Source organism: Danio rerio, chromosome 17, assembly GCF_049306965.1.
Source record: "Danio rerio strain Tuebingen ecotype United States chromosome 17, GRCz12tu, whole genome shotgun sequence".
NCBI classification, from domain to species: Eukaryota; Metazoa; Chordata; class Actinopteri; order Cypriniformes; family Danionidae; genus Danio; species Danio rerio.
The window spans coordinates 15,710,903-15,735,652 of NC_133192.1; the positions used below are offsets into that span (position 1 = coordinate 15,710,903).

Consider the following 24,750-nt stretch of genomic DNA (forward strand, 5'->3'; position numbering starts at 1 on the left):
TAACATAAATATCTATGGCTAACAACAAACATCATGCATATAACATATATATCCTTTTTCATTTTCTTGGGAAAACAGTCCCAACCACATAAAAAAACAGTAGTCTACAGGAAGTCGGGGGAAAGGTCTCTTGTTTTTCAAAGTTTAATGGACAAAAATATGATTAATGCCTGAAAATTCTTCTATGAAGTGCCCTTTTCCCGCTATAGAATGAATTCAGTTTCTAAAATAAAATCACACGGCATACACCAATGCAGTGACCCTCAGGGTTATTTATTGATTACTTATCTTACATCCAAATGAATTCTTAAATAAAGAAAACAAAACACTCCCGCCAACAAAGGAAACCGTTACAAAGTACTACAACATTACAAAGAGCTATTAGTGAAAAAAAGATTTAATGGCATCTGATCAACAGGGAAAAATATTAGCACAAAAAAACTGAAGTGTCAAGGACTAAGAAAAAAGCCTTGGTCAGAAAAGTTAACAATGGGTATATGTACATATATACAACCTTCAACACAAAAGAAATTACAAGAATATACATGCACGGCAGACAGTTTGGTTTGCTTGAGATGCAGCTTGTACATCCACAGCTGTTTTTTTTTTAATGAGTCTTCTTTTTTGGTAACCGCAACGAAAGAATATTGCATTGTTCTGTCATTCTCTAACATATATTTGCAATCAAAGCTTGACCTCGGCGTATTTTTCTTCCCCCGCTATAATTCCTGTCAGTATATTTAATACATGGCATTTGTGTAGATTTATAATAAACGCTTTACTTTGAATATCATTCGTACAAAAGGTTGTTTTCAAGATTTAAAGTTGTGCATTGTGCTTGAACCGGTCCAGAATGGACCGTTTATCAACAAACAATCGCTTGTGCTCGAGTTACAAGTGTAACAATAGGAAATACTCATTACTAATCGCCCAATAATAGTATCACTGCTTTCATAAATTGACAATTTACGTCCTGGTTCTTGATAGCGCACACTGTACACCAACAATACTTCAGCAAAACAGTATGTAATATCTGAGCGAACAGAAATAAAGAGAGTTTATGGTTGTCAGGCAGAGTGTCAGCACCAGTTTTTAGTGATGCTTTATAAAGCACGTAGCCCTTTCCGCTCATTCTTTCCATTAGTAGAACCGTGGTTTTCTTGGTGCGCTGTGCAAATTCCTGTCATCCTCAACACAAACACAGTCAAGTGATTTAGATGTTTAGAAAAGCCTTTATGAATTGTCGGGAGGTGTTTTGGCAGTCTGGATGGTGTAATGTCTTTTTCCACCAGCAGAGGGCAGCATTCATTCGTTGTTTGTTTTACCTCAGAAGTTGAGTTTGGTGACGGGTCTTTCTCTGCTGCTTTCTGCACTCGATTTGACGGGACGTTTACGGTTGTGTTTCATCTTTGACATATCTTTGTCAAACACCTCCCCAGATCGCAGTGCAGACACCAGGTCGTCGAACTCTCCGTCCTCCTCGCAGTTTTCTTTAGCCTTCCGGGATTTTCTTTCCCTCTCGCGCTGCTCCTTGAGCTGTTCACAGACACATTTACATTATTTCGAGAACTGTTTTAAAGGGATAGTTCACACATTTACTCATCCTTCACTTGTTTCAAACCTGTTTGGGGTTGTTTCTTCTGTTGAACAGAAAGGAAGATATACTTTTATAGTTTTTTTGTTGTTCTACTATAGATGTCAGTGGTTGCTTATTTCCAATATTCTTCAGAATAACTTAGCTATCTTGTTTTGTGTTCAACAAGAAAACCATTCTTAAGAGTTTAGAGTAAATGGTGAGGAAATGTTCCTTTTTGGATGAACTGGTTTTCATTGTGTTTTATGAAAGGGGTAAGGTTGTTTAGTGCAGAGATACCTATGGTAACCTTGGCCGCCATCCCATCTGAGATGACGACAATGCAAGGCCTTTTTGAGCAAATCAAGTCAATGGCAGATTTTGCTTGAGCAGAATATTCAGCATTGAACTCCACTGTGTTATAACGGTGATTGTTTTTATTGCAGTAAGTTATCATTTAGAAAGTTATACTGCATTAGTTAATACCATTTAAAGTAATATTTTCTGTTTATTTTGAAACATTCTGAAATAAATAATGAAATGACCCACCCACGGCAACTTTAATGTAATATAGTTTGGTACCCTATTTACCTTCGACCCACGGCATTCGATGATATTTGGTTTTTGGCCCTTTGTGCTAAAATGTCTGGGCACCTCTGGTTTAGTGGAACAGTACACTTCTGCCTACTGCACACTAGACAGTGCAAACTACATTCATACTCCTCATAACCCAATTCTTTCAATCTGCATGTCAGTTGATAAGGATTTTATTTGACAAAAAAAAAAAATCATAGGAACAGCTTTTTGTCTAAATATTTGCATCTTTGAATGTCTTTAAAAAAAAAGACTTCATGCATATATATTATTTCAGCATTGATACTGTGATGTGCATATGCATAATACTCATCGCAGGTAGTGTGATGTCAAGAAGGTATTATAATTGACCAAACAACAATTGCATCTGTTATAGCGTTGATCACATGTTAAATGCAGGTTACTCTGTAACATCAAAAGCATGTTTAGACAATTCAGGCTCAAGATCTGATTTCATTATTGTATTATATTGGTTACTTCTGAACAGTATTGTATAAAACTTTGTATATTGCGTATTTCACTATACAAACGCTGCATACCCAGTATGTTTGGTATGTAAGTATGTTATTCAGAAATCATTTCATCAGTCATCAGCATCTTCAGTCCTTAAATGTTTTGGAAAAAAAAAAGTACATTTATAAGCTATACTTTGTATTATATCACATTTTCAGCAAAATACTAGTTAACGCTTATGTGAGGTGTTTCTGATGCAGTATTTATGGCCAGGGCAGTAAGTTTGGCATCATACTCTCTTCAGGCTATACATAGTTTTTTCTCTTCTTTTTATGAAAGTCATGAAAACACTATTGTGGAGTTTTTCTTTCTTTATTTGAACTTTTATTTACTTATTTGTGGTTCTCTCCCATTCACTGTTATTATGATTTCTGCTGCTGAGAAACCTTGAAATATGAGAAGGGTCTTTACACCTATAATTGCTTATTGGTGTATAATAATATAATAATGTAATATAATACATTTTTGGCAAAGGTCAAGTGTGTGCATGAGTGTGAAATGTTCACAGTGTGTTTGTTGACATTACCTGTGCCTCCATACGGGCCCTGCGCTCCTCCTCCTCTTTCCGTCGTCTCATGTTCTCATTGTCTTGTTTAGCTTCACTGAAGCCCTGCAGGAACTGATCGAAGATGCCGAAGAACTCATCAGGCTGCATGCGTGTGGCGTCCTCACCGAAGTGCTGCACGGCCTTCCCAAACTGCACACAATGTAAGACAACAATGACTGTCTAAATTATTCCGAAAAATAAGGGGTTTCTGGGGCACTAAGTTGGCGAGTAATAAAAAAACAAAGTTTGCATAGATAGACAGACAGACAGATAAACAAACAAACAAATAAATAAAAAGGCTAACCAATTCCTTCTGACCCAAAAAAGTGCACCAAATTTTTGGCTGAAAATGGCATTTTCATTTCTTTCGGCCAAAATATGAGCCTGGGAAAAGCGATGGGCTGCATAATGAAACCCATTTATTTCAATGGCTTGCCATGCTCTAAGGTGGTTTGTTGCTGCGATGACCATAGTGAACATGGATGCTTGAGTGCGCACTGTGGTCAAAATTCAAAATAGCTCAATATTGGTTATAATTGTAGACATTTTACTCAAATAAACAAATGTATAAACCATACATGCTTACCGGAAAAGTAAAGTTCATCCATAAAATTTGCCGACAGGAGATTTCTATGTAGGATACCTGTTCCTGCTGCTTGCAACACGTTCACTGTCAATAATATTTTACTGTCAAGAAAACAGGGTGACGCAGTGGTGCAGTGCTGGATAAGTTGGCGGTTCATTCTGCTGTTGCGACCCCGGATTAATAAAGGGACTAAGCCGACAAAAAAATGAAAAATGTCAAGAAAACGTGGTTATTTTATTAACGTGTGCTTAAAGTTACCAAGTTTAAATTTGAAAAAGTAAACTTAATTAAATAACGAATAATGATTAAAAAGCAGTTTTGGTTTTTGGTCAAATGCATCCAGAATTTTCATTTGTTGTATCCCTACTAGTGGAAACCATTAATAAATCTCCAACTTCCCAGTAAGATAAACCTTCATCTGGTCCAAACATAAAATCCGATCACTACAGTAACATCAAATCAAGCCATGACCAGGATCAGACTCAGAGAATCAGCCTTTGAAACTGATCTTCAGTCGACTGCGGTTAAAGATTTAGATCCATGTTTCCAGCAGTTTCAATGTCCACAGAAAAGCACAGAAGTCCAGTAAACTCCAGCGAAAGAGCCGATTTAACATCTACAAGTTTGAGTTATGTGTGACAGCATGAAGCGAGGAAAAAACATCTGTCATTTCAGACGTTTAATGGCCACTTCAAAGCAACTTTATGTGAGCTTTTCACTTTTTAACGTCCAGATAGAGTGACAATCCTCACCGTTTAAATCTCTCGTAAACATTTAAGGCGAGACACTGTAGGCTGTTTTTTCAAGCACAGGTCATATTTGAGACTTTGGGATTTTTGGTTTTCGGTCAAATGCAAAGAAAACATCTGAATACACTTTTAAGTGTTTGTAGATTTCAGTAACAATAACTTAAGATTAACAACTAAATAATTTAAATAAATTTTATAATTAGTTAAACACACCAAACAAAATTTTATTCATATTTAAAGTCTATATTCTCTTTTAGAAATTGGAATTAAAATGTATTTTAACAGGGACAATGCTAATTAATTAACAGTAAAACTGTAAATAAGCCAGAGTTAGCCACAAGTGCTAATTTTCATCTGTTAGCCCCCTGCCAGATTTTAAAAAGGCAACCTAAAATAAAAAACACATTATCACACATACAATAACACTAAAGTTACAAACAACAAAGACAAAACATATAATAAGAATTTCATAAAAATCTACAGAAAAGAATTACACATGATTACAAACTTGATTTTCTTTCAGCCATTTCTTTAATTTGTATTTAAATGTTGAATAATTTGTAACACCCCTTAAATCGATAGGAAGTGTTCCAGAAATGACTAGCTCTACCTGACAAGACAAAAGTTGTACGTCTAAGTTGCACAGCACAGTCTCCTCTAGAAATAGATTGTGTTGCTCTGCCATTATTATTCTAGTGTGCCACAAACTCACATAATGGAGGTGAAGCATATCCATTTAAAATGTAAAAAATCATACAAGCATCAGCTAAATATTATTAAAGCTCAATAAATAATGTTTTTCTATTATATTACAATGATGATGTCTTCTGATCAAAAAAGTGTGTTTATAAAGTGATTCAACTGATTTTAAAACTGTTTTAAAACCGATTTTTACTGTTGTTACTGGTGTGTGACCAACTAGTAAGACAATATGTAATGTGAGAAAAAAATCATGGAGTGCATAAAAGGTTTTGCTGCTTCATTAGTCAAGTAAGGTCGTTTATGACAACTTTAAAAAGTTTGTGTATGTCTGTCTGTGGTGTAAATCTATGGAACAGTCTAGATCAGGGGTGCTCAATCATGTTTCTGGAGATCTACCTTCCTGCAGATTTCGGTTGCTACCCATATCAAACACACCTGAACCAATTAATTAGGACCTGAAAACCACTTGATAATTACAGGCAGGTGTGTTTGATATGGGTAGCAACTGAAATCTGCAGGAAGGTAGATCTCCAGAAACATGATTGAGCACCCCTGGTCTAGATCATACTCTTAAACAATGTCAGGATAATAATCAGTTTAAAAATTTGTATAAATATATTTTATTAAAGGAATATAATGATGAAGGTGATTGAAAAAGGATCAAATGAGAAAAGTATGAGGAAATTTTAATTAATGGCTATTTGCAGTACTTTGTTTGTTTGTTTGTTTGTTTGTTTTCTTTGGGTCTATGTTACAAAATGTAAAGGTACAAATGGATTTAAACATATAATATGTCAAAGATGCCAAAAGGATAAAATATGTGTCATGTAAAAAAAGAGATAAGTAAGTTAAAAGAAAAAAATAAGCTTAGACGAAAGATGTATGTGGTAATGGGGTGGGAAAAGAATAAGCTTGTGCTTCATCCCACTTCATTTTTGACCATGTTGAAATGTATTTTTTGTTAATGATATTTTATGTATGATATTTTTGTTCAAAAATAAATCACTCAAATCAAATCAAGGTTGTACATGCCTGAAGTTGACCAGATTTCAATTTTACTGACCTTCTTGGCATGCTTTTGGAATGTCAATTGTGAATAGAGATTCATGCATAATATGCCTGACTATGTAGCATGTACAGTCTTTTATTTAAAAAATAGTTTAAATTTTCTATTTTTTTCTGGCTTTGACAACTGTGTCAATAAAAGTTGACTTCAGCCAGATTCAGATTTTGTGCTAGATGTATATATACACAATCAGTGCATCTTTAAATAACGACCCAGTTGCAATTTAATGAAACCTTCAATAATTTGCATATCTAAACTACCAAAAATGTCTGCGTGAACCGGAAGTTGCAGAGATGTATCTCAGTATCTGAATATTGAGTAGGGGGCGGGGCTTTCTTTTTGCAGATCATTCCCTCATAGCCAGGGGTGCCCAAACTCCATCCTAGAGGGCAGATATCCTGCAGAGTTTAGCTCCAGCTTGCCTCAACACACCTGCTAAAACATTTCTAGCAAGCCTACTAAGAGCTTGATTAGCTAGCCCAGGTGTGTCTGATTGGGGTAAACTATGCAGGACACCGGCCCTCCAGGATTAAGTCTGGTCACCCCTGCATATTGTGGCTGAAGTAGTCAAACTGACATCATCAGAGAAGCACCATCACTGACTTCGATTGAAATTTTTCAAAACAAACATTTTGTCAGTGGATTAAGTCGCACAGATTAATTGTTCACCTAAAGAATAAAAACGTGTGGAAAAAATTGTCAATTTTAATTTTATACTTAATATAATCAATCAACTTGGGAATTATGGCGATAACTATTATCATTAGCTTAGCTCCCTGTGTTTAGTGAACTGCAATGGACTTTCACTCTTACCGAATCCTTAGCATCCTGAAGAGAGTCCTCAATGTCAGAGAAACTGAATCCAGCCACAGTGATGAACTGACTCACTACAGACACAAACTTGTCTCCATAGGTCTGAGGTTGAGTCCTCTGGTACTCCAGCTCCTAGTAGGAGACACACAGACAGGCTGCTTTTAAGATGGAGAAACTAATTCATACGTAGTTTTAACATCAATAAAATACCTTACAGTGTTTGGTGTAGAGAGGCTGAGATTTGGCTGCTATTTGAGTAAATTGATGTTTGCAAGTTCAGTCAAGTTAAATGGGATTTGTCAGTTTGTTTACATGTTGAGTTATTTTGATGTTTTGTTCTTAAGTGATGTTGTTGTAGATCATGTGATGCATTTATATATATATATATATATATATATATATATATATATATATATATATATATATATATATATATATATATGGCCTGACTTTTGCGTGATCATGCTACAAATATTTGACAATTTTTTAAGCTTGTAGCAGCAGTAGTAGTTATAGTAATAATTGTTTTTGTTATTTATTAATATTAATAATAATAACAAAGAAAATGATGATAATATTAATAATAATAATTATTGTTGTTGTATTTATAATAATAATAATAATAATAATAATAATAATAATAATAATACATTAAAGCTATACCAGTAATTTAGGTTCAAGAACATATCAAAATAACAAAGGTTCAACTTCAAAACTCCAAAGAACTTTTTCTAAGACTAAAAGAAATATAAAAAATAATTAATTCAACTTGCAGTCTACAAGAAATATAAAAATATGTTCAAATACTTCAATTAATGTATCCAAACGTTACAGAAATAAGTTTATTAATATAAATATTTCACAAAATCTGTCGTTTTGTTACTGTTTGAATGTAATAAAAAAAACCTGGTAAGATGTGGCAGATGTTTCTGAATTTCTGCGACTGACATTCTGTCACTAATTCGGCAGAGAAATGAACAAGTTGTAGTGATCCGGCTCATATGAAAACAGCTTTAATGCCTTTGTGGCAGTTTTTCTTGTTATTAAGGGATAAAATAAGACGTCTTTATCTCATCAACCTTCTTTATACTTATCAAAACTAGAAATGACATGACATTTGATTTCATTTAGAAAATAGGATAAAGGATTGCACAATAGATAAACAACAAAAAAAGTACATGAGATTCAGCTGAAAATATCAATTCATCCTCAATCCCAACCACAGAACCACTCAAAACACATTAATGCCTTCAAATCTGAGTGTTCCTTTTCAGTTCCAAGTGTAACCATAAATAAAGTTTTCAACCAATAATACTGCATGGCTCTTATATAAATACTGAAGATATGCCTGCTACACTGGTTGCCCTCATAAGCGATGGAGCTTGTTGCAATCAAAGACAAAATGAGAAAATGTCGCTCACCGTCTCCACGCTTTTCAAGCCAGAGCGCAGATTGTTAATGTCTTTCTCCAGTTCGGTCATGCTGGGAAAAAAGGAAAGAAAATAAGTTGGAGAGGGAGATAATGAGAGATAATGTTTCACTGGACAATTTGCAGAGCCTTTAATCTCATTTCGAATGGCTGAGGAATGAAGCACATCAAACAGTATCTTCACACAGTGACTACGGTTTGGCCAAATAGGACGGGATCCTGGATCAACAACTTTTGTTGGTCCTAGAAAAACATTCCGGTCTAACTAAATCCTAGCCCAACACCAGACTACAAACCATCTCTAAAATAGAAGTGAAATGCTAACCTAATCACGAAAATCTGATCGGCTGCACTTCTTTTAACCGTACTTTGGGTCAAATATGGAAAACTCAGCTGTTAGGCTGAAAAAGCTTTTGAAAAATGTAACCTAATGGTTGGGTTTGTCCAACAAATAAGACTTTAATATTGGTTTAAAGAACCATTTCTAGTTTTTTATTATATATTATATATTATAATTTTTATAATCATTTTTTATTTTATACTCTGCAAAAGTGCATTTAACTGAGTAACAAAATACCCACTAAGATGTGAATTAGTATTATTAGTATAATTATTCATTCTTTTTGGATGGATGAAATGATGGATGAACCGCCAACTATTCCGGCATATGTTTTCCGCAGCAGATGTTTCCCCAGCACTGGGAAACACCCATACACTCTCATTCTCACACACACACATTTAGTTTATTCACTTCACCTATAGTGCTTGTCTTTGGACTATGGGGGAAAATCAGGACTCGAACCAGCGACCTTCGTACTGTGAGGCAACATTGCTAACCACTGAGCCACCATGCTGCCTGTGTACAGAAGTTTTGACTGAGAATGGCATTTTAGGTTTTTCTTCGACAAAAAAAAAAAAACAACCCTGAGAAAAGCGAAGCACTGCATAATAAAACCCATTTATTTCAATGGCTTGCCTCGCTCAAGGGCGGCTTGTTGCTGCGATAACCAAAGGGCAAGAGCCCTTTGCACCCGAAGACTGTAACGTGGAGTAGCTCATTTGCGCACTGTGGTCAAAATTCAAAATAGCTCAATATTGGAAATAACTGTGGATATTCTGTTCATATAAAATATACTTTCCATGTATGAACCATATATGCTCAGCGGGAAAGCAAAAACCATTCAAATAATTCATCGACACAACATTTCTATGTAGTATACTTGTTCATGCTGCTTGCAAAAACAGTACTGTGCTGTCATGGCAGAGTGCTGAAAATTTACTCTTGACTCACTGACAGTCAAGAGTCAGTCTGGGTCGCCACAGCGGAATGAACCGCTAACTTATCCAGCACGTTTTTAAGCAGCGGATGCTCGTCCAGCCGCAACCCATCTCTGGGAAACATCCACACACACACACACACACACACACACACACACACACACACAAACTCATACACTACGGATAATTTAGCCTACCCAATTCACCTGTACCGCATATCTTTGGACTGTGGGGGAAACCGAAGCACCCGGAGGAAACCCACGCGAACGCAGGGAGAACATGCAAAATCTACACAGAGACACCAACTGAGCCGAGGCTCAAACTAGCGAACCAGCGACCTTCTTGCTGTGAGGTGACAGCACTACCTACTGCGCCACAGCGTCGCCCGCTTTTCTTTAATTATTTCAGCGAATAGAATTGTAAAAAAATGATCTGTTGTACTCTCCCATTCACTGCACTCTAATGCCGAATTCAGACTGCATGATTTAAGCCCTGAGTTTGACTCACCAATAGGTTTTGAAAAATCACGACAAATGCATGAAATCACTAGTAAATCGGTGCTCGTTCACGTGAGTGACAATCACACAGTGTGAACTATCAAAGACGCAATCTGAGAGAAACTGAGAGAAACTTTTGACTGAAAAAAACATTGGTGATCACCCACAGCCAATGAGGGAGCAGCATCCACTAGTGTGTGTGTGTGTGTGTGTGTGTGTGTGTGTGTGTGTGTACCTGCAGGCCAGCGGGAGGTTGGGGGAGAAGTTTAAAGCGTTCATTTTCAGTTTATTTGGACCCAAAAAATGGAGGAAAAACTAGAGGAAATTTGGCAGGAGCACCCGTGTCTGTTTCATGTGTCATCTAAACAATATCACAACTGGGTCAAATAAGAAAATAAGTTGAGGAGAAATTGCTAATTCCCTTCAAACCCAGGTGAGCAAACATGTAAATTTTCTACCATACTAAAGGCTTCTTTCTCGTTATGTAGTTAAAAACTAAAGATAAACTATGTGTTTTTGGCTGTGAAACATAGGTTAGACAGTTGTCAGCGATTCTTCCTATTGTAAAGTCACGCAGTGTGAAACCCCCTGTCGTCGAGCCATGTTGCAGTATAAACAAAGCAGCGACAAAACGCTAGCCCAGACAGTCATGCAGTACGAAAACACCAGTGACACGACTTTGAAAATCATGCAGTCTGAACTCTGCATAAGCTTACCCAACTACGATGACTTCTGTTACAGAAAAACCTAGAAATGTGAAAAGAGTCCCCAGTGCTTACTTGACTTTGGCCGCAACTGGAACGTTCTGCAGATCCTCGTGAATCAGACTGACTTTGGGGTATTTCTGCTCAAGAACGGTAATCAGGTAATGCAGAAGAGTGACGTTTCTGTTGATAAACACACACACACAGCTGGTGTAACTGGCCGGCCGGCCGGCTGGAGTTTCATATTCAGTACTCACACAAACCAAAGCCTTGTCTTACTTGTCGATGCTGGATTTGGTGTCAGCGATCTTGTTGAGAGAGGACACTTTGAAGCCGTAAGCATTGCCTCTCTGGCCTTTGTTCATGTAGTTTCCGAAGGCCAGGACAATCTCCAGAAGCTGACGGAGATTCTTGCTCTGAAGAACCTCTTTAGATGCTTTACTGAGAGCTGTACATAAATGTACATAAATAAATTTTTAAGATTATATCAACACCATATCTATCCATCTTTATCCAACAACTCATAATGCTTTGCTAGAATTATAGGAGTAGCTTCTGTTAAACTGTAAACAATCAGTGAAGTGACAATGAGTGCTTGTGCAACAATATTGTAGAATTAGTGAATAGTACTAATTTGTAAACTAATCTCATGTAAACTTCAAGTGACTTTTAAATCATCAAACAGAAGCCAGTTAGGTTGTTCCATGCAAATACCAAAGAGCAGATACTAGCCAATCACGTGTACAAAACCATGGAAAGGTTATGTGATTGGCTGTTGTGCTCTGCAAAGCGTAGATGCTGGCATACTTTGTGAAGTGAGTCGTGAAGTGTGCAGAAACCGTGTAGAACGCAGCCGCCGGAGATGTAAGCAAGCTTCATAGTGTGTGTTAACATCATCCCCAGTGAACGGTGTGAAGATGTGCAGCGAGAAGACAACTACGATGAGCAGTGACCGCGAAAAACACCCGACTTGAGCAGTATTTTGAGCAGCTTTCTAGCGCACACTATCATAGCGGTAAAATCTTCGTCTGAGCAACTCTCTGAGTGTAAATAAGACTTAAAATCATAGTCTATCGTGTGATATGTTGTAATGGAATAACTTCATATGAATCTGTGTGCTGACGACGCATGCATTACTTCTGCACTAAAATATCTGTTATTGTTACATTCTTACTGGGTAATCAATGCATTTATTTAGCAGTTAAATTAGCCCGGATGCTAACGTTGCATTTTTAATGAAATGAAAGTGTTGGCTGCATTGGTTCTGCACTAAATCTAATCAGTGGTAATGTTGCATTATTTACGCATCCTGTTACGAGCTGTCAGACAGCATGTGAATATATTTCCTGCAAATACATCGCAAATTGTTGCATGTTGCAAAACATTTTTATCTGGTGTTTTATTGATGACGTCACCAGCGACAAAGTAGACAATAGATGCGTTCGACTTCATGCAGCGCTGCGCAGGTTGATTGAAATCTGATTCAGCCGCATCTGAAGAGCGACTGCAGGAGCTGCGATGGCGACATGGATATTACACGATTGGCTGGATTCTCCGCATGACAACAACCACGTGTGTTTCCCGTTTAATATTGGACAACTTCTATTTCACAAACTTCCAAACAAATAAATGAACTTTTTATGCCATCTCTATATTGTATACATCATGCTTAATAAAAGAATTCAAATATCTCATTCAACCCCAAGTGCGTTTGTGTGGTAGTGTGTGTGTGTGTTTTATTTTTGAATGTCTAATAGTCTTTACCTTCCACTTTGGGCTTGATTTCTGCTATTCTTTCTGCAAACTTCTTTTTAAAGTAAAGAGACTGCAGTCTTTGCTGGTAGTGGTTGATTCTGTGGAGGATTTAAAAGGAAAATTTGATTAAATTCCATGAATGACATTGCATCTCATGTACACTACAAGACACATCTGGAAGATTTATGATCTTTAAATCTTAAGGTTTCTGATTATACGATTGAAATAAGCTTTGATGACATTGATGAATCAATTACAATGCATCAACTGCTGAAATAGATCTAAATTCAATTAATCTAATAGAAGTTGATTAATCAATTAGAGTCAATTGATTAATGGAAAATAGTTTTGATCCCAAGTCATTCAAATCACGTGTATAAAAGCATTTTGGCTTTCCTGTCAAATATAATGACGATGGAAAAAGTTGTGGTGAGACCTAAATGCTTTCTTAGGTTAAAAATTAAATTCTTAGGTTAAAAATTAAAGGTGTTTTCTCTCACTGTTTGTATAGTCTGCATTAATGCATTCAGTGTAAAGCTGCACAATTAAACATTAAAAAATTGTGATACCAATTGAATACAGATAAATAATAATGATTTTCATATATTTATTAATCCTTCAAAGCGCTGCTTTCAAACCTGTGTTTAATCGGGAGAGATTCAGTTTTTACACTTTTTCAGTTAGTTACAAAACATTAAATAACAGAAGTACTAGGAGAACAGTTTATAGTTCAGATATAAACGCTGATGTTTATGGTAAAGATTAAAATCATTGTTTAATGGAACTTGACGTTGGTGAATGTTGTAGCAATTACTTTGTTTAACCAATAGGTGGCAACAAACAACCATCAAAATGATGTCACTGAATAGGTTTTCAAAAATGATCCACCCATAATCAAACATGAAGTTTTATGTGTGAATTGTTGAATCATTAATTAAAAATAAATATGATCTGTTGTACAAGATGTTACATTTCTATATTTAGAATTTTCAGCAACAGCAGCAAAGATCATTTTTTGTATTAAACATTTTCCTTTTTTTTTCAGCTGGTTATATCTTGATTTGTATTAAGATTACAGGTTCTAAGTTCTGTTTGTTAAAACCAATAGTTTTTGCAGTAATATTTTTGTATAAATGGAAAGCAAATGACATTTGTCTCCTCCCTTTTTTTCTGATCCGAAAAATGGTCTAAACAGTGACTCAAAAACCATAGGGTGATCCCGTAGTGTGGTCCGAACCATAAGATTTGGGATCCGTTACACCACTAATAGTAAGCATTTTAAGTAGTGAGTAAATAGTAAGTAAAATTCATAGTAATAAAAAAAAAGTATTTTACTATAGTAAACATTACTTAAATGCAAAAATATATTTTTAAAATGAAAATTCTATCAATATTTACCTGTTCTAAGCTGGTAAAAAACAGCTATTGACTTTTATAGAATTTTTTTTTCCTGAATAGTTCTTACTATAAAGTCTGCTGGTTTACAACATTCTTCAAAATATCTTCCTTTGTGTTTAGCAGAAAAAAAAACAAACTCATAAAAGTTTAGAACTTAGTAAATTATGAGGACTATTTTTTATTTTGGGGTGAACTACCCCTTTAAACGACTAACAAAAATACTAACATGAGGAGCACCATAATGCTTAGTTACAACACATCTGAAACATTTACAGACGTTTTTTTTTTTCACTGTTCTGTTGAATTTGTTGGTGAGAAGCGGCTCTTATTTCCCATATTAAAATAATAATAAACATTCAATCCGCCAACACCTGCAACTTGTTTATTTCTTATTAATTAAAGGAGCCGTCGGTTCTTCATGGTTTTATATTTATAAGTTTGTTGGCTGAAAGAGGAATGACGTTAGAAGCCACGCGATGAAGGTCAGAAAATGACGACATGTTTCCAGCCTTTTTCAGCCAAGCTCATGCCATTAAAGTCAAAGATTATTAAAACCCGAGTCTACACAGATAAGATAAGAGCATAATCCTACTATTTATTTTCCACACACTGACCTCAACATCACCTAAACCTGCTGTGAAGAAGAGCCATTTAGAAGACACAGAGTTTTGACTGCTCTGTCCAGACTGACGAACACTACCTGGGTTTATTTATTCTTCTCATTCTTACTGGTCTAAAGTGAAAGTTACCTGCTCATCTCGTAGAGGAAGCGGTCTGCCTTCGCCATTCGCTCCAGCTCATGTTTGTGCTCCTCCAGAAGGTCTACATCACTTTTTTCTGGCACAAACTTCAACAGCTGCAGGGAAAGAGAGAAAGCACTTAAATGGCTAAATCCAGCCAAGCAGACATTCTGAAAGACGTCATACTAGCGCAAAACTTTGCATTGTAAAAGCCGCCTGAAAATACAAACAATTTAATTTGCAAAGATAAATTATGGCTTTAAAAACTTTTAAAAGATACCACTTTTTTTAACCATTTCATTTTATGCAATCTTGCTGTTTAGTTTTAATTATTATAATTGTAAAAACTTTATCTATATATTTTTTGTGTCCATACTATTTTAATTATTGTTACTGTCAATTATTATATTAGGCAGTGTATTTAGGGTTTGTTGAAGTGGGTTCAAAAAAATGTAAAAAAAAAAATTCATCCATCTCTGTATAAACAGACATCTGCACTTGCCATAAAAATAATAAGAGAGAGAAAAAAAGATAAATTCTGCACTAAATGCTCCCAATATTAGGAACTTTTTTAGAACGTGTCCTATCAAACTCATGTAGTTTTAGTTGAGCTGAGAAACTTTAGTCAGTATTAATAGTTTAAATAAGTTTGTACTTTAATTTTTCCATTTTCATTAGATTTTCTGTTAGTTTTAGTATCTTTGTTGTGTGTTTATGTCATTACTCTTATTATTATTGCAAGTTTTAACATGCTTATGTAAAATTGTGTGTGTGTGTGTGTGTGTGTGTGTGTGTGTGTGTGTGTGTGTGTGTGTGTGTGTGTGTGTGTGTGTGTTTGGTATCTACTAAAGGGACAATATTTGATGGGAACTAGTTTATACAGTATTAACATTTTATTTTAGCTAGTGTTCATTTTATTCCAAAAAAATAAAGGTAAAATTTCTGTTGACTGCATTTACTTTATCTAAGTTTAGTTAATGCTTGTTTTAATGATTTTAGTTAACTATAAAAACCCTGCATTAAACAGATTTTTGCATACAATTAAATAATTTTTTATTAATTTTTCTTAAACTGAATAACATCAAAGCAATGTATAATTTACAGTAAACCAAATCTATTATTATTGTAAAATAAAGTAAAAGGCTTACATGTGATAGGGAATATTTGATTCTGTTACTAAATAATGTTTAAGTCATTGGTAAACTTTTAAACCACTAACAGAGTTGACAGTAACAGAATTGACAATTTCAACCATTTTGTGCTTCAGCTTAGGATGCTATCCTCAAACCTGAAAACATGGCAGGTCTAAAACATTTTTTTATATAAATTTTTTATAGCTGACACTTAGATATTGCTTGATACTTAATAGCAGGTTTGGCATGCTGTCCCAGGATAGAACCCTGAGCTCAGAGATAATTTAGCCCAGGGCTCCCACCTGGTCAATTAGCATGTAAAGCGGTCCGAGATCAGGTAGTTCTCACTAGCTCCCTCTGCTAAAGTAGAAAAAAGGCGGGAGATGGAATGGATGTGGGGATTAAGATCAGACAAAACAAAGATAATGTAAGAAATGTGAAGTGGGCTATTTATTGTAGCTTTGAATTAATCTGATTGATTCGCCAATGATTGCGGATGAGAGACCAGCCACGATCAATCACATCACATCTCCTCTCGAAATGAGTTTATCAAATTTCACTTACAGTTTTTAAAAAGTGAATGAGAAATTCAGTGAAACGTCACAATAACAGAGTCATATAATTAATATATTAGTGTATCCTAAACATTTTGCACAAATTAACGAGAGAAGTATAATTGACATGCCTCTATGCATTCCTGAGTTTTCCGCAAGAGAAAGTGACATCACGGAGCAAAAGTCGCACATTCATTCTATCAGTGCTTTAGAGATCGTTATACCTTTTATACCAGAATGTAGTGATAGACACAAAATGCATTTTTTTATAACTAAAATGACAAATAATAAAGAAAATAGATGTTTTATGCAAATGTTTAACTTATTAAAGAATTAAAAGATGAAAATTAGGCTTAATTATTTCACAATGTGAAAGATTTTTTGTCTGGTAGTCAAAATATTAAAACATTCTTAAATCAGGAAGCATTTTCTACATAAGCAAAACATTTTGTCTGGTTACAAGAAATAATATATCAAAATTAAGTGAGTTTTCCCTTTAAAAAAAAGCTAAATAATCTGCCAATGGGGTGGACAACATAATCTGTTTGTCTTTTGTTAGTTTTTTTTGACGCAAGATTATTTTGCTTAATAAATGCTCATAATGCATTTTTGCAAGATGAGATTGAAGATGAATATATTATTCAGAAGGCAGACAGGTAGGTGAATACTTTCAAGACTAAATGTTTTTGTTATTTGTTCAAAACTCTTGCATTAAAGGTTTTGTTTTTAAAAATGGACAGCCGCAAAACATCTAAAAATATATTCATTCTCCTCACACTACAATAACTGGTAGACTACAGTTAAAATTAAAACAAGTATTCCATCAAATTTCTTTTATTTATTTATTTTTTTGAAATGTTATAAGCACTTCCTTGCTGCTCTCATCAGAGGGATTTTACTGTCAAAGTGAAACATTGTGAGGAACACAAAGCTGCATTTAATTACCAAAAGAGCTTGATCGGTTTTAATTAAACTCCAAAAAAATGGCAATTTAATCTGCTTGATCTCAGTCTCCATGCAAACAGATTTAATTCGGCAACACGCAGAGGACATCAGTGCGGTTTACATTGTTCAAACAACAGCAGATTTCAACATCAATTAGGATGAGAAAAATGCAAGGACACTATGGTGTCTTGCTCAAACTGCTTCTGCAAAAAACAATAATTAGATGCCGTCCTGAGTAATTCCACCTGCTGGCTGTGTAGATGCCTCATCAGTTAGAAATGTCTGACGTAAATCCGCTGCAGCCCAACAGGTTTGTTGTTGGTCAGAATGAGTGTATTTGTCAAAGATGGAGCGCGTTTTGTGAAAGTGTTACAGGTCTCACCTGCTCCAGCATGTCTTTGGGCAGATCCTCCTGCTCATCCATGGTCAATATGGCTCTCTTGATCTCCTCGTTGGACAGTTTCAACCTGCGGAAAGAAGGTTGGAGTCAATCTGCCTGTAGTGGAGTCAAACTTACGAAGAAATATGCATACATTTGTCTACGTGTTTTCATCTTTTACACCAAATTTATACATTAAATTATAATAAAACAAATTTAGAAATACAGTTGAAGTCTGAATTATTAGCCCCCCTGTTTATTTTTTCCCCAATTTCTGGTCAACGGAGAGGAGATTTTTCTTTAACACATTTATAAAGATAATAGTTTTATTAACTCATTTCTAACTGATTTATTTTATCTTTGCCATGACAACAGTACATCATATTTTACTAAATATTTGCCAAGATACTAGTATTCAACTTAAAGTGACATTTAAGGCCTAACTAGGTTCATTAGGAAAGTTAGAATTAGGCAAGATGGTTTGTTCTGTAGACATTTGGAGAAAAAACTGCACAAGGGGGCTAATAATATTTACAATGGTTTTTAAAAAATTAAAGTCTGATTTTATTTAGGGTATGAATTACAGTTTTTTTTTTTTTGGGGGGGGGCAGCCCTTTATAAGGAGAAATAGTTCAAGCTGATCTGTACTTTTAAATAATAATACTAATAATTAAAATAACAGCTAATACAAATATACATTTGAACACCCCTATAATGATCTATGCAAGTCGGTCTATGCATAGAAAAATCATAAAAAATCATTCAATAGTCTGAAACAGGCAGATTTAGAGCACCGATAGACATAGTACTGTAAGTGTTCACAAGACACTTAAGTAAATTGGTGTTGGTATCAACATATAGCCTGAAATACAGTAAAATTAGATGCAGTTTGTATAATTTGACCTCCAGTTACCTCTGAAATAACTAATCAGAGGATACTGTAGGTCAGCCACTAAATATCCTTAAAAACACTGAACATTTTATTATGTTTTATTAACAAATTAGATGTAAATTAAATCAATACAAAAATTATTGAAACTTGTATTACACAAACTACAGTAACATTAACGAAACAGTTGATTTACAAAGATATGTAATGTAATGTGTATTTATATAGCGCATTTATTGTGTATGGCGCGCTCAACACACACCAGCTATTGGTGGAGTGGAGAGACAGTGATAGCGCCAATTCGGTGGAAGGGGATGATAGGGAGGCCATGATAAGTAAGGGCCGATGGAGGTAATTTGGTCAGTTACACCCCTGCTCTTTACAAGAAGTGCCATGGGATTTTTAACAACCACAGTGACTCGGGACCTACAGTAGGTTTAACGTCTCATCCGAAAGACGGCGCTCACTGACTGTATGGTGTCCCCTTCACTATACTGGGGCATTAGGACTCACAGAATGCAGGTTGAACACCCCCTGCTAACCTCACTAACACCACTTCCAACAGCGGCCAAGTTTTCACAGGTAGTCTCCAAGGGAAAAAGATATCCAATTTCCCTATTTCTCTTATGATTATGGGGTGTTATGACATTTATGTCTATATATAATATGGTATACAATAAAACATATGCAATTTATGAAGATAGGCTTAAAATAAAAGAGTGAAAACTAAAAGATTAAACTAGTTATGACATCTACATGACTAAGGGTGCTTTCACACCTACACTTTTGTCTCGTTTGCCCAGTTAGCGCGGTTCGTTTGGCATATGTGAACAGGGCAATCGCGCTCTGTTCCGCGCCAAAGTAATCGCACCGAGACCGCCTGAGTGAGGTGGTCTCGGCTCGATTGAAACAAACCCTAGAGCGGTTCGATTGCAGTGAGAAAGTGTTTTGATCCGAGCGCGGTTATATCACAGTGCTTTATGGATATGTAATAGGCATACAGCTATATGAAGAGAGAATTATGAGTATGGCTGGAAGTTTCGCGAGTCTGCGGATGCCCGCAAATGAGTGATGATCTCCCGGTAATCTCGCGTGTCCCTCCCGGTCCTCAAATAGGCATTGTCTCGCACCCTTTTCTCCCCTCCCCACCGCATCTCTCCTCTCTCTCCTCATCTCTCCGCACGCACCCTGTCAATCACCACCAAACCACCACCTCTCCTGACAGCTTAGCGGGACACTGCAAAATAAACCCTGACACTCTGACCAATGTGAGGAGAGTTTACTCACACGTGACTTGTTTTAGCTATTTTGGTCCGATTAGAAACTTTGCAGTGTGAAAGCGAACTGCTACAAGAGCAAAGAGCAACAATTTAACATTTGTAATCTCTGTTTCGGAACAACTGAATCGATTCACAGGTGTGAAAGCACCCTAAGTTTATAATAATAAAAAAAAACTACTAAAAATATGTAATAAAATAAAACTATATATATAGTCCCAAGCCATTGGGGGTGACACAGTTGCTCAGTGGTTATTACTGTCGCCTCAAAGCAAGAATGTCGCTGGTTCGAGTCCCGACTGGGTCAGTTGGCATTTCTGTGTGGAGTTTGCATGTTCTCCCAGTGTTTGCATGGGTTTCCTCTAGGTGCTCCAGTTTCCGCCAGTCCAAAGACATGTGCTGTAGGTGAATTGGGTAAGCTAAAATCGTCCATAGTGTGCGTGTATGTCCTGGTCCTCCAGATTGGTGGTTGAGCATTAGGGTAACTCCTCACCTCATAAAAACTAGATGTTACGAAACACCACTATGGTGCGGCTAAATATCAACTTTAATATAAATGGCCCTAAGAGTAAACAAGTAAGTTTTACTTATATATGATTATTTTTGTCCCAGTTCAATCTATTTCAATTCCATTTTTGTTGTTGTTGTTGTTTTTTTCCACCAAACTTTGCAATCAGTTCTAAAATAACAGTGAAAAAAATTCTCAACGCAAATCTAAAATGCCTGAATTAAAGGCTTTAGTTTTAATAGATGTTAGATTTACTTCCAGCTTTACTGTTCATTCAAACAGAAGAAGTGAGCTTATGGGAAAGATCACAGGCATCTTTGTTTATCACTGTTGCTATGGTGACTTGTGACGCAACAGGAAAGAAATCCAGGCCAGGATCATCTTATGAATAAAACGCTCGGCTGCAATAGTGTTTTAAACACATCACCAACCGTTAACAAAATGGCTGAAGTAAACAAAGAATGGCTCTACAATGAGTCATGCAGGAAGCTTTATACTGTGAATCAATCTTAAAGGCTCAAAGATGCAATCTAGGAGTTTTTTTAAGCTGCAGACTCACTTGGAGAGAAGGATGTTGCAGTTTTGCGCACGTCGTCCATCGATGACAGACAGTTCTTTGACCTTTTTAGAAGTGACAGTGTCGTCCTCGGACTCTTTCTGAAAAAGATAAACATAGAGAAGGTCAACATCATGTGAGAGGAGGAACACAAATACTATGAGAAGGCTAATGTTGATTTCAGAGTTGATGAAGTTCTCAAATCCCTTTTTTTAAATCACTCCTAAAAACTTTCCTGTTCAGCTTGGCCATTGAATATTATTTTAATAGTCTTTTCTACTGCTTCATTTTAAAATGTATTCTTTATTGTACTTTATACAACTGTTCTGTCTGGTTCTTAAATCTGATTGGTTGATAGCTGTTCAATTTTCTGACAGTTATAGCACTTGTACCGCCTCTTCACCCTTGTGTATTACTCCGCCCACATACAGCAACAAGCAGGACGCTCTACAGTTTGACAAATATGGCTGCTGTTGGACAACATAATGTACTTTTTAGGCTTTTTTTTAGTCGAGAAGCAGGACGCTCTACAGTTTGACAAATATGGCTGCTGTTGGACAACAATGTACTTTTTAGGCTTTTTTAGTCGAGAATGTAGTCGTTTAGATTGCAACTATGCAGTTTATTTATAAGGATAGTGCCTATTTTAAAATATTTATAATTTCTGAGAGACACCGTGTATCATACTGAGCAAAGAGGGTTGATGCTGTCAATCCACAAGATGGCGACAGAAACCACATAATAAGCCCTTAGAGCCCTGTATTTATACCACAGTATTTGCAGTGTAATGCGTATGAGATGGGACTCACATATCAGGAATGCGTGTTGTGTAGACAGAAAGAAAGAAGAAATGGCTGTTTTTCCTTATTGCAAACACAACAGCAATCTGATAGTGATTGCGCTGCTTTTATTCGGAGTTAATTATTGTGATATCCCGATTGCAACAGAGACTATAATAGACTATAATACTGTAGGGAGATATCTCTGTAGATTGATGGTATTTCATGTCAGGTTCAGCCTTATAAACTTTAAATCTGCAAAATCACCTGTTTTGTCATCACTTTAGACATTACACTCGACTCGAGAATCATTCAAATACTAGCTCTAAAATGACGTTGGTGAATTAGTAACCGTTTCTGCTGTTATGACCTCAGCTGCAGATGCGAATGAATAGAAGTAGTTCTTCATTCAAAAGGGGTTTTTAGACTCTCCGTGTTTGATTTTCTTTTTTATATACACAATAGTGGTGTCAAACTGTTGTATAAACGCAGTATCACACGAGTAGCAGTGCGATACGGCTGTATATCGTCATTGGTGGGACGCTAAGGCAAGCCTCCCATCAGTGCCGATATAGAGCCACATAGCAGTACTACTTACAGTGATATTGCTCATCTGTCTTATCTACAGCACTATAAACAAATGAACTTGGACTTCTGCAATCGTCCAAAAAGTTAATGTATGGTTCCTGTCAGTTACGAGGTTAAGTTTTTACAGTGTGAAAAATATACAGCTTTTAAAAGAAAATTAAGAGAACACATAAACATTCTTAAAGTAAATGCTCAGGGGTAGTTATGATCTTATTGTCACATTATATTGTTATGAGTTGTGATCGTCTGATCTCAAATGAAGCAAGAGATCGCGATGACATATGATGAAGTGTGCAGGTGTTGTAGTGCTGTCCCGATTCTTAGGGGTACATTTTGGAGCCATTCCCCTTCACAGGGCCAAGGGGAAGGGGTACAAAAATAGAATTAGGATTGGGCCTTATTCTGCATTCAGATGAACTCAAATTGTTCACTTTTTCCAAACTGTAGGTAAAAACTAGTGTTTTAAAGAGTCGCCCCATTTCAGCACTCAAGCATTTAGCAAATATCAAGTGAGCACCAGAATGTCATCCTCTAAAAACAGAACCACGGTCATCAGAAACAACCAAATGCAGATTTAAAAACACAGCAAATACGAAAACAACACAAGCCACCTGCTGTCATAAATATTCCCAACTCAAACAGAATCATTTTTCAAACACAGGACAACAAACTCATGACACACACACACACCAGACATGCACAAAAACAGGCATGTTAAGCGGCAGCTGGGAAACAGACAGCAAGAAATGGTGTGTTTAGACGATGCCACGTTGGTTTTAATTTAAAAGAAGAAGAGGGTGAAAGGAGTGAAAGAAAATCTGTCCAAGAACAAGGGGGATGTTTGTTTTTTGGTGGAAATCTGTTGCATAAACTCCAGATGCACGCAAAACCAACTGCATGCCTCATAACCGACTGGGCTAATTACATACAGAGCCGTCTTGAAATGCTCTCGCTAATAAACTGAAGTAAGTCATTCGGTTCATTGTGTTTTAAGATATGCCACAAATGGCAACAATTTGATAATTACGTTGATGTGTAATAACGTGCGTACTGATTACCATATTGATATATACGCTATTTTGGATGAATCAATGCATTGTAGAAGCATAAAATAATTGCTACTTGGTTTTAATTGGCAAGGTACGCATTTTTTTAATTTAATAACTCAGTAAGTCTCCTCTTCAGACTAAGAACAAAGATTTAATATAATGTAATATAGAATTTGACTATTAGGTGTATATTTGAGCTTCAACGAATTGTGTACATTTTTGTTATTAATATTGTTTATATTATTATTTTAGCGTTTTTGTTATTATTTACTTTATTTTTTTACATTGTGTTTTGTTACTTTCTATATTGTATAAAAAAAGTGAAATAATTGGCAGTAAAAAATGTATCCCTTTTAGGCTGAAATATTCTATTGGTTATGCTGCTACACTAAATAAAAAATTCAATGCATTTTTAAAAATAGAAGTTTAAAGCGTTTATCATTTCTTCGAATAAAAAAAGGGTGTAGTTGAGTCGAGTGTCTCATGTTAATACAATAAATAATAGCATATATTTTATTATCAATAATAGCAATTATTATTATTATTATTAGATTTTTTTTGTAGTGCTGGGCAAAATTTAAGTGTGTGTACTATGAATATTTATTATGTATGTATATAAAAACACATGTATGCCTATATTTGAGAAAATGTTTATTTATATTTAGATATAAAATACATGTACAGTATATGATACAAATTATATATAAATTTAAAGATTTATATAACTAAATATGGCAGGTTATTCCGCTGTGGCTACCCTGGATTAATAAAGGGACTAAGCCGAAAATAAAATGAATGAAGAAAATGAATGAAATGATGTAACAAAATAGTTTTGTTTCTATGTACGGTAGGGTTGTGTCATTTGGGGAAAATGTGCGCGAAGTGAAGAGCAGGGAGCGGGTATGAAGAATCGGTGAACATGGGGACTGAACTGGAATTCCAGGAGTTTTCCAGGAGACAGAACAATATATGGGAGATAGGCAGGAGATGGGGAGTCTCCCGTATATAAAATACGGGAGACTCCCGGGAATAACTGGAGTGTTGGCAGGTATGCTGGCAATACTTTTAGTTGACTTTTTAGCAAGAATCCTCATACCACACCTTCCTGGGGTGCTTTTTTAGATCCTGGTTGTCGCATTTCCTCGTGAT

General features: G+C 35.8%; 1 protein-coding gene and 1 long non-coding RNA gene across 9 annotated transcripts in view; one reads left to right on the forward strand and one right to left on the reverse strand.

Moving 5' to 3' along the window:
- Positions 1-252: 252 nt before the first annotated feature.
- Positions 253-24,750, reverse strand: part of daam1a (dishevelled associated activator of morphogenesis 1a) — a 133,128-nt gene continuing 108,630 nt past the window's right edge. For all 8 annotated transcript variants that reach the window (XM_017351772.3, XM_017351771.3, XM_073928244.1 and 5 more), the window contains 10 exons: positions 21,189-21,286; positions 17,959-18,043; positions 14,954-15,060; positions 12,816-12,904; positions 11,331-11,499; positions 11,127-11,234; positions 8,565-8,625; positions 7,144-7,275; positions 3,207-3,377; positions 253-1,536 (listed from right to left, as the gene is read on the reverse strand). In XM_017351772.3, coding sequence (XP_017207261.1) covers positions 1,327-1,536; positions 3,207-3,377; positions 7,144-7,275; positions 8,565-8,625; positions 11,127-11,234; positions 11,331-11,499; positions 12,816-12,904; positions 14,954-15,060; positions 17,959-18,043; positions 21,189-21,286 — 1,230 coding nt within the window. In that variant the 3' untranslated portion in view covers positions 253-1,326. The remainder of the gene's footprint in view (positions 1,537-3,206; positions 3,378-7,143; positions 7,276-8,564; positions 8,626-11,126; positions 11,235-11,330; positions 11,500-12,815; positions 12,905-14,953; positions 15,061-17,958; positions 18,044-21,188; positions 21,287-24,750) is intronic.
- On the forward strand, positions 17,198-23,251 carry LOC141378533 (uncharacterized). The gene is made up of 3 exons (XR_012393263.1): positions 17,198-18,540; positions 19,549-19,610; positions 20,279-23,251. It is a non-coding gene; the product is annotated as an uncharacterized lncRNA (long non-coding RNA).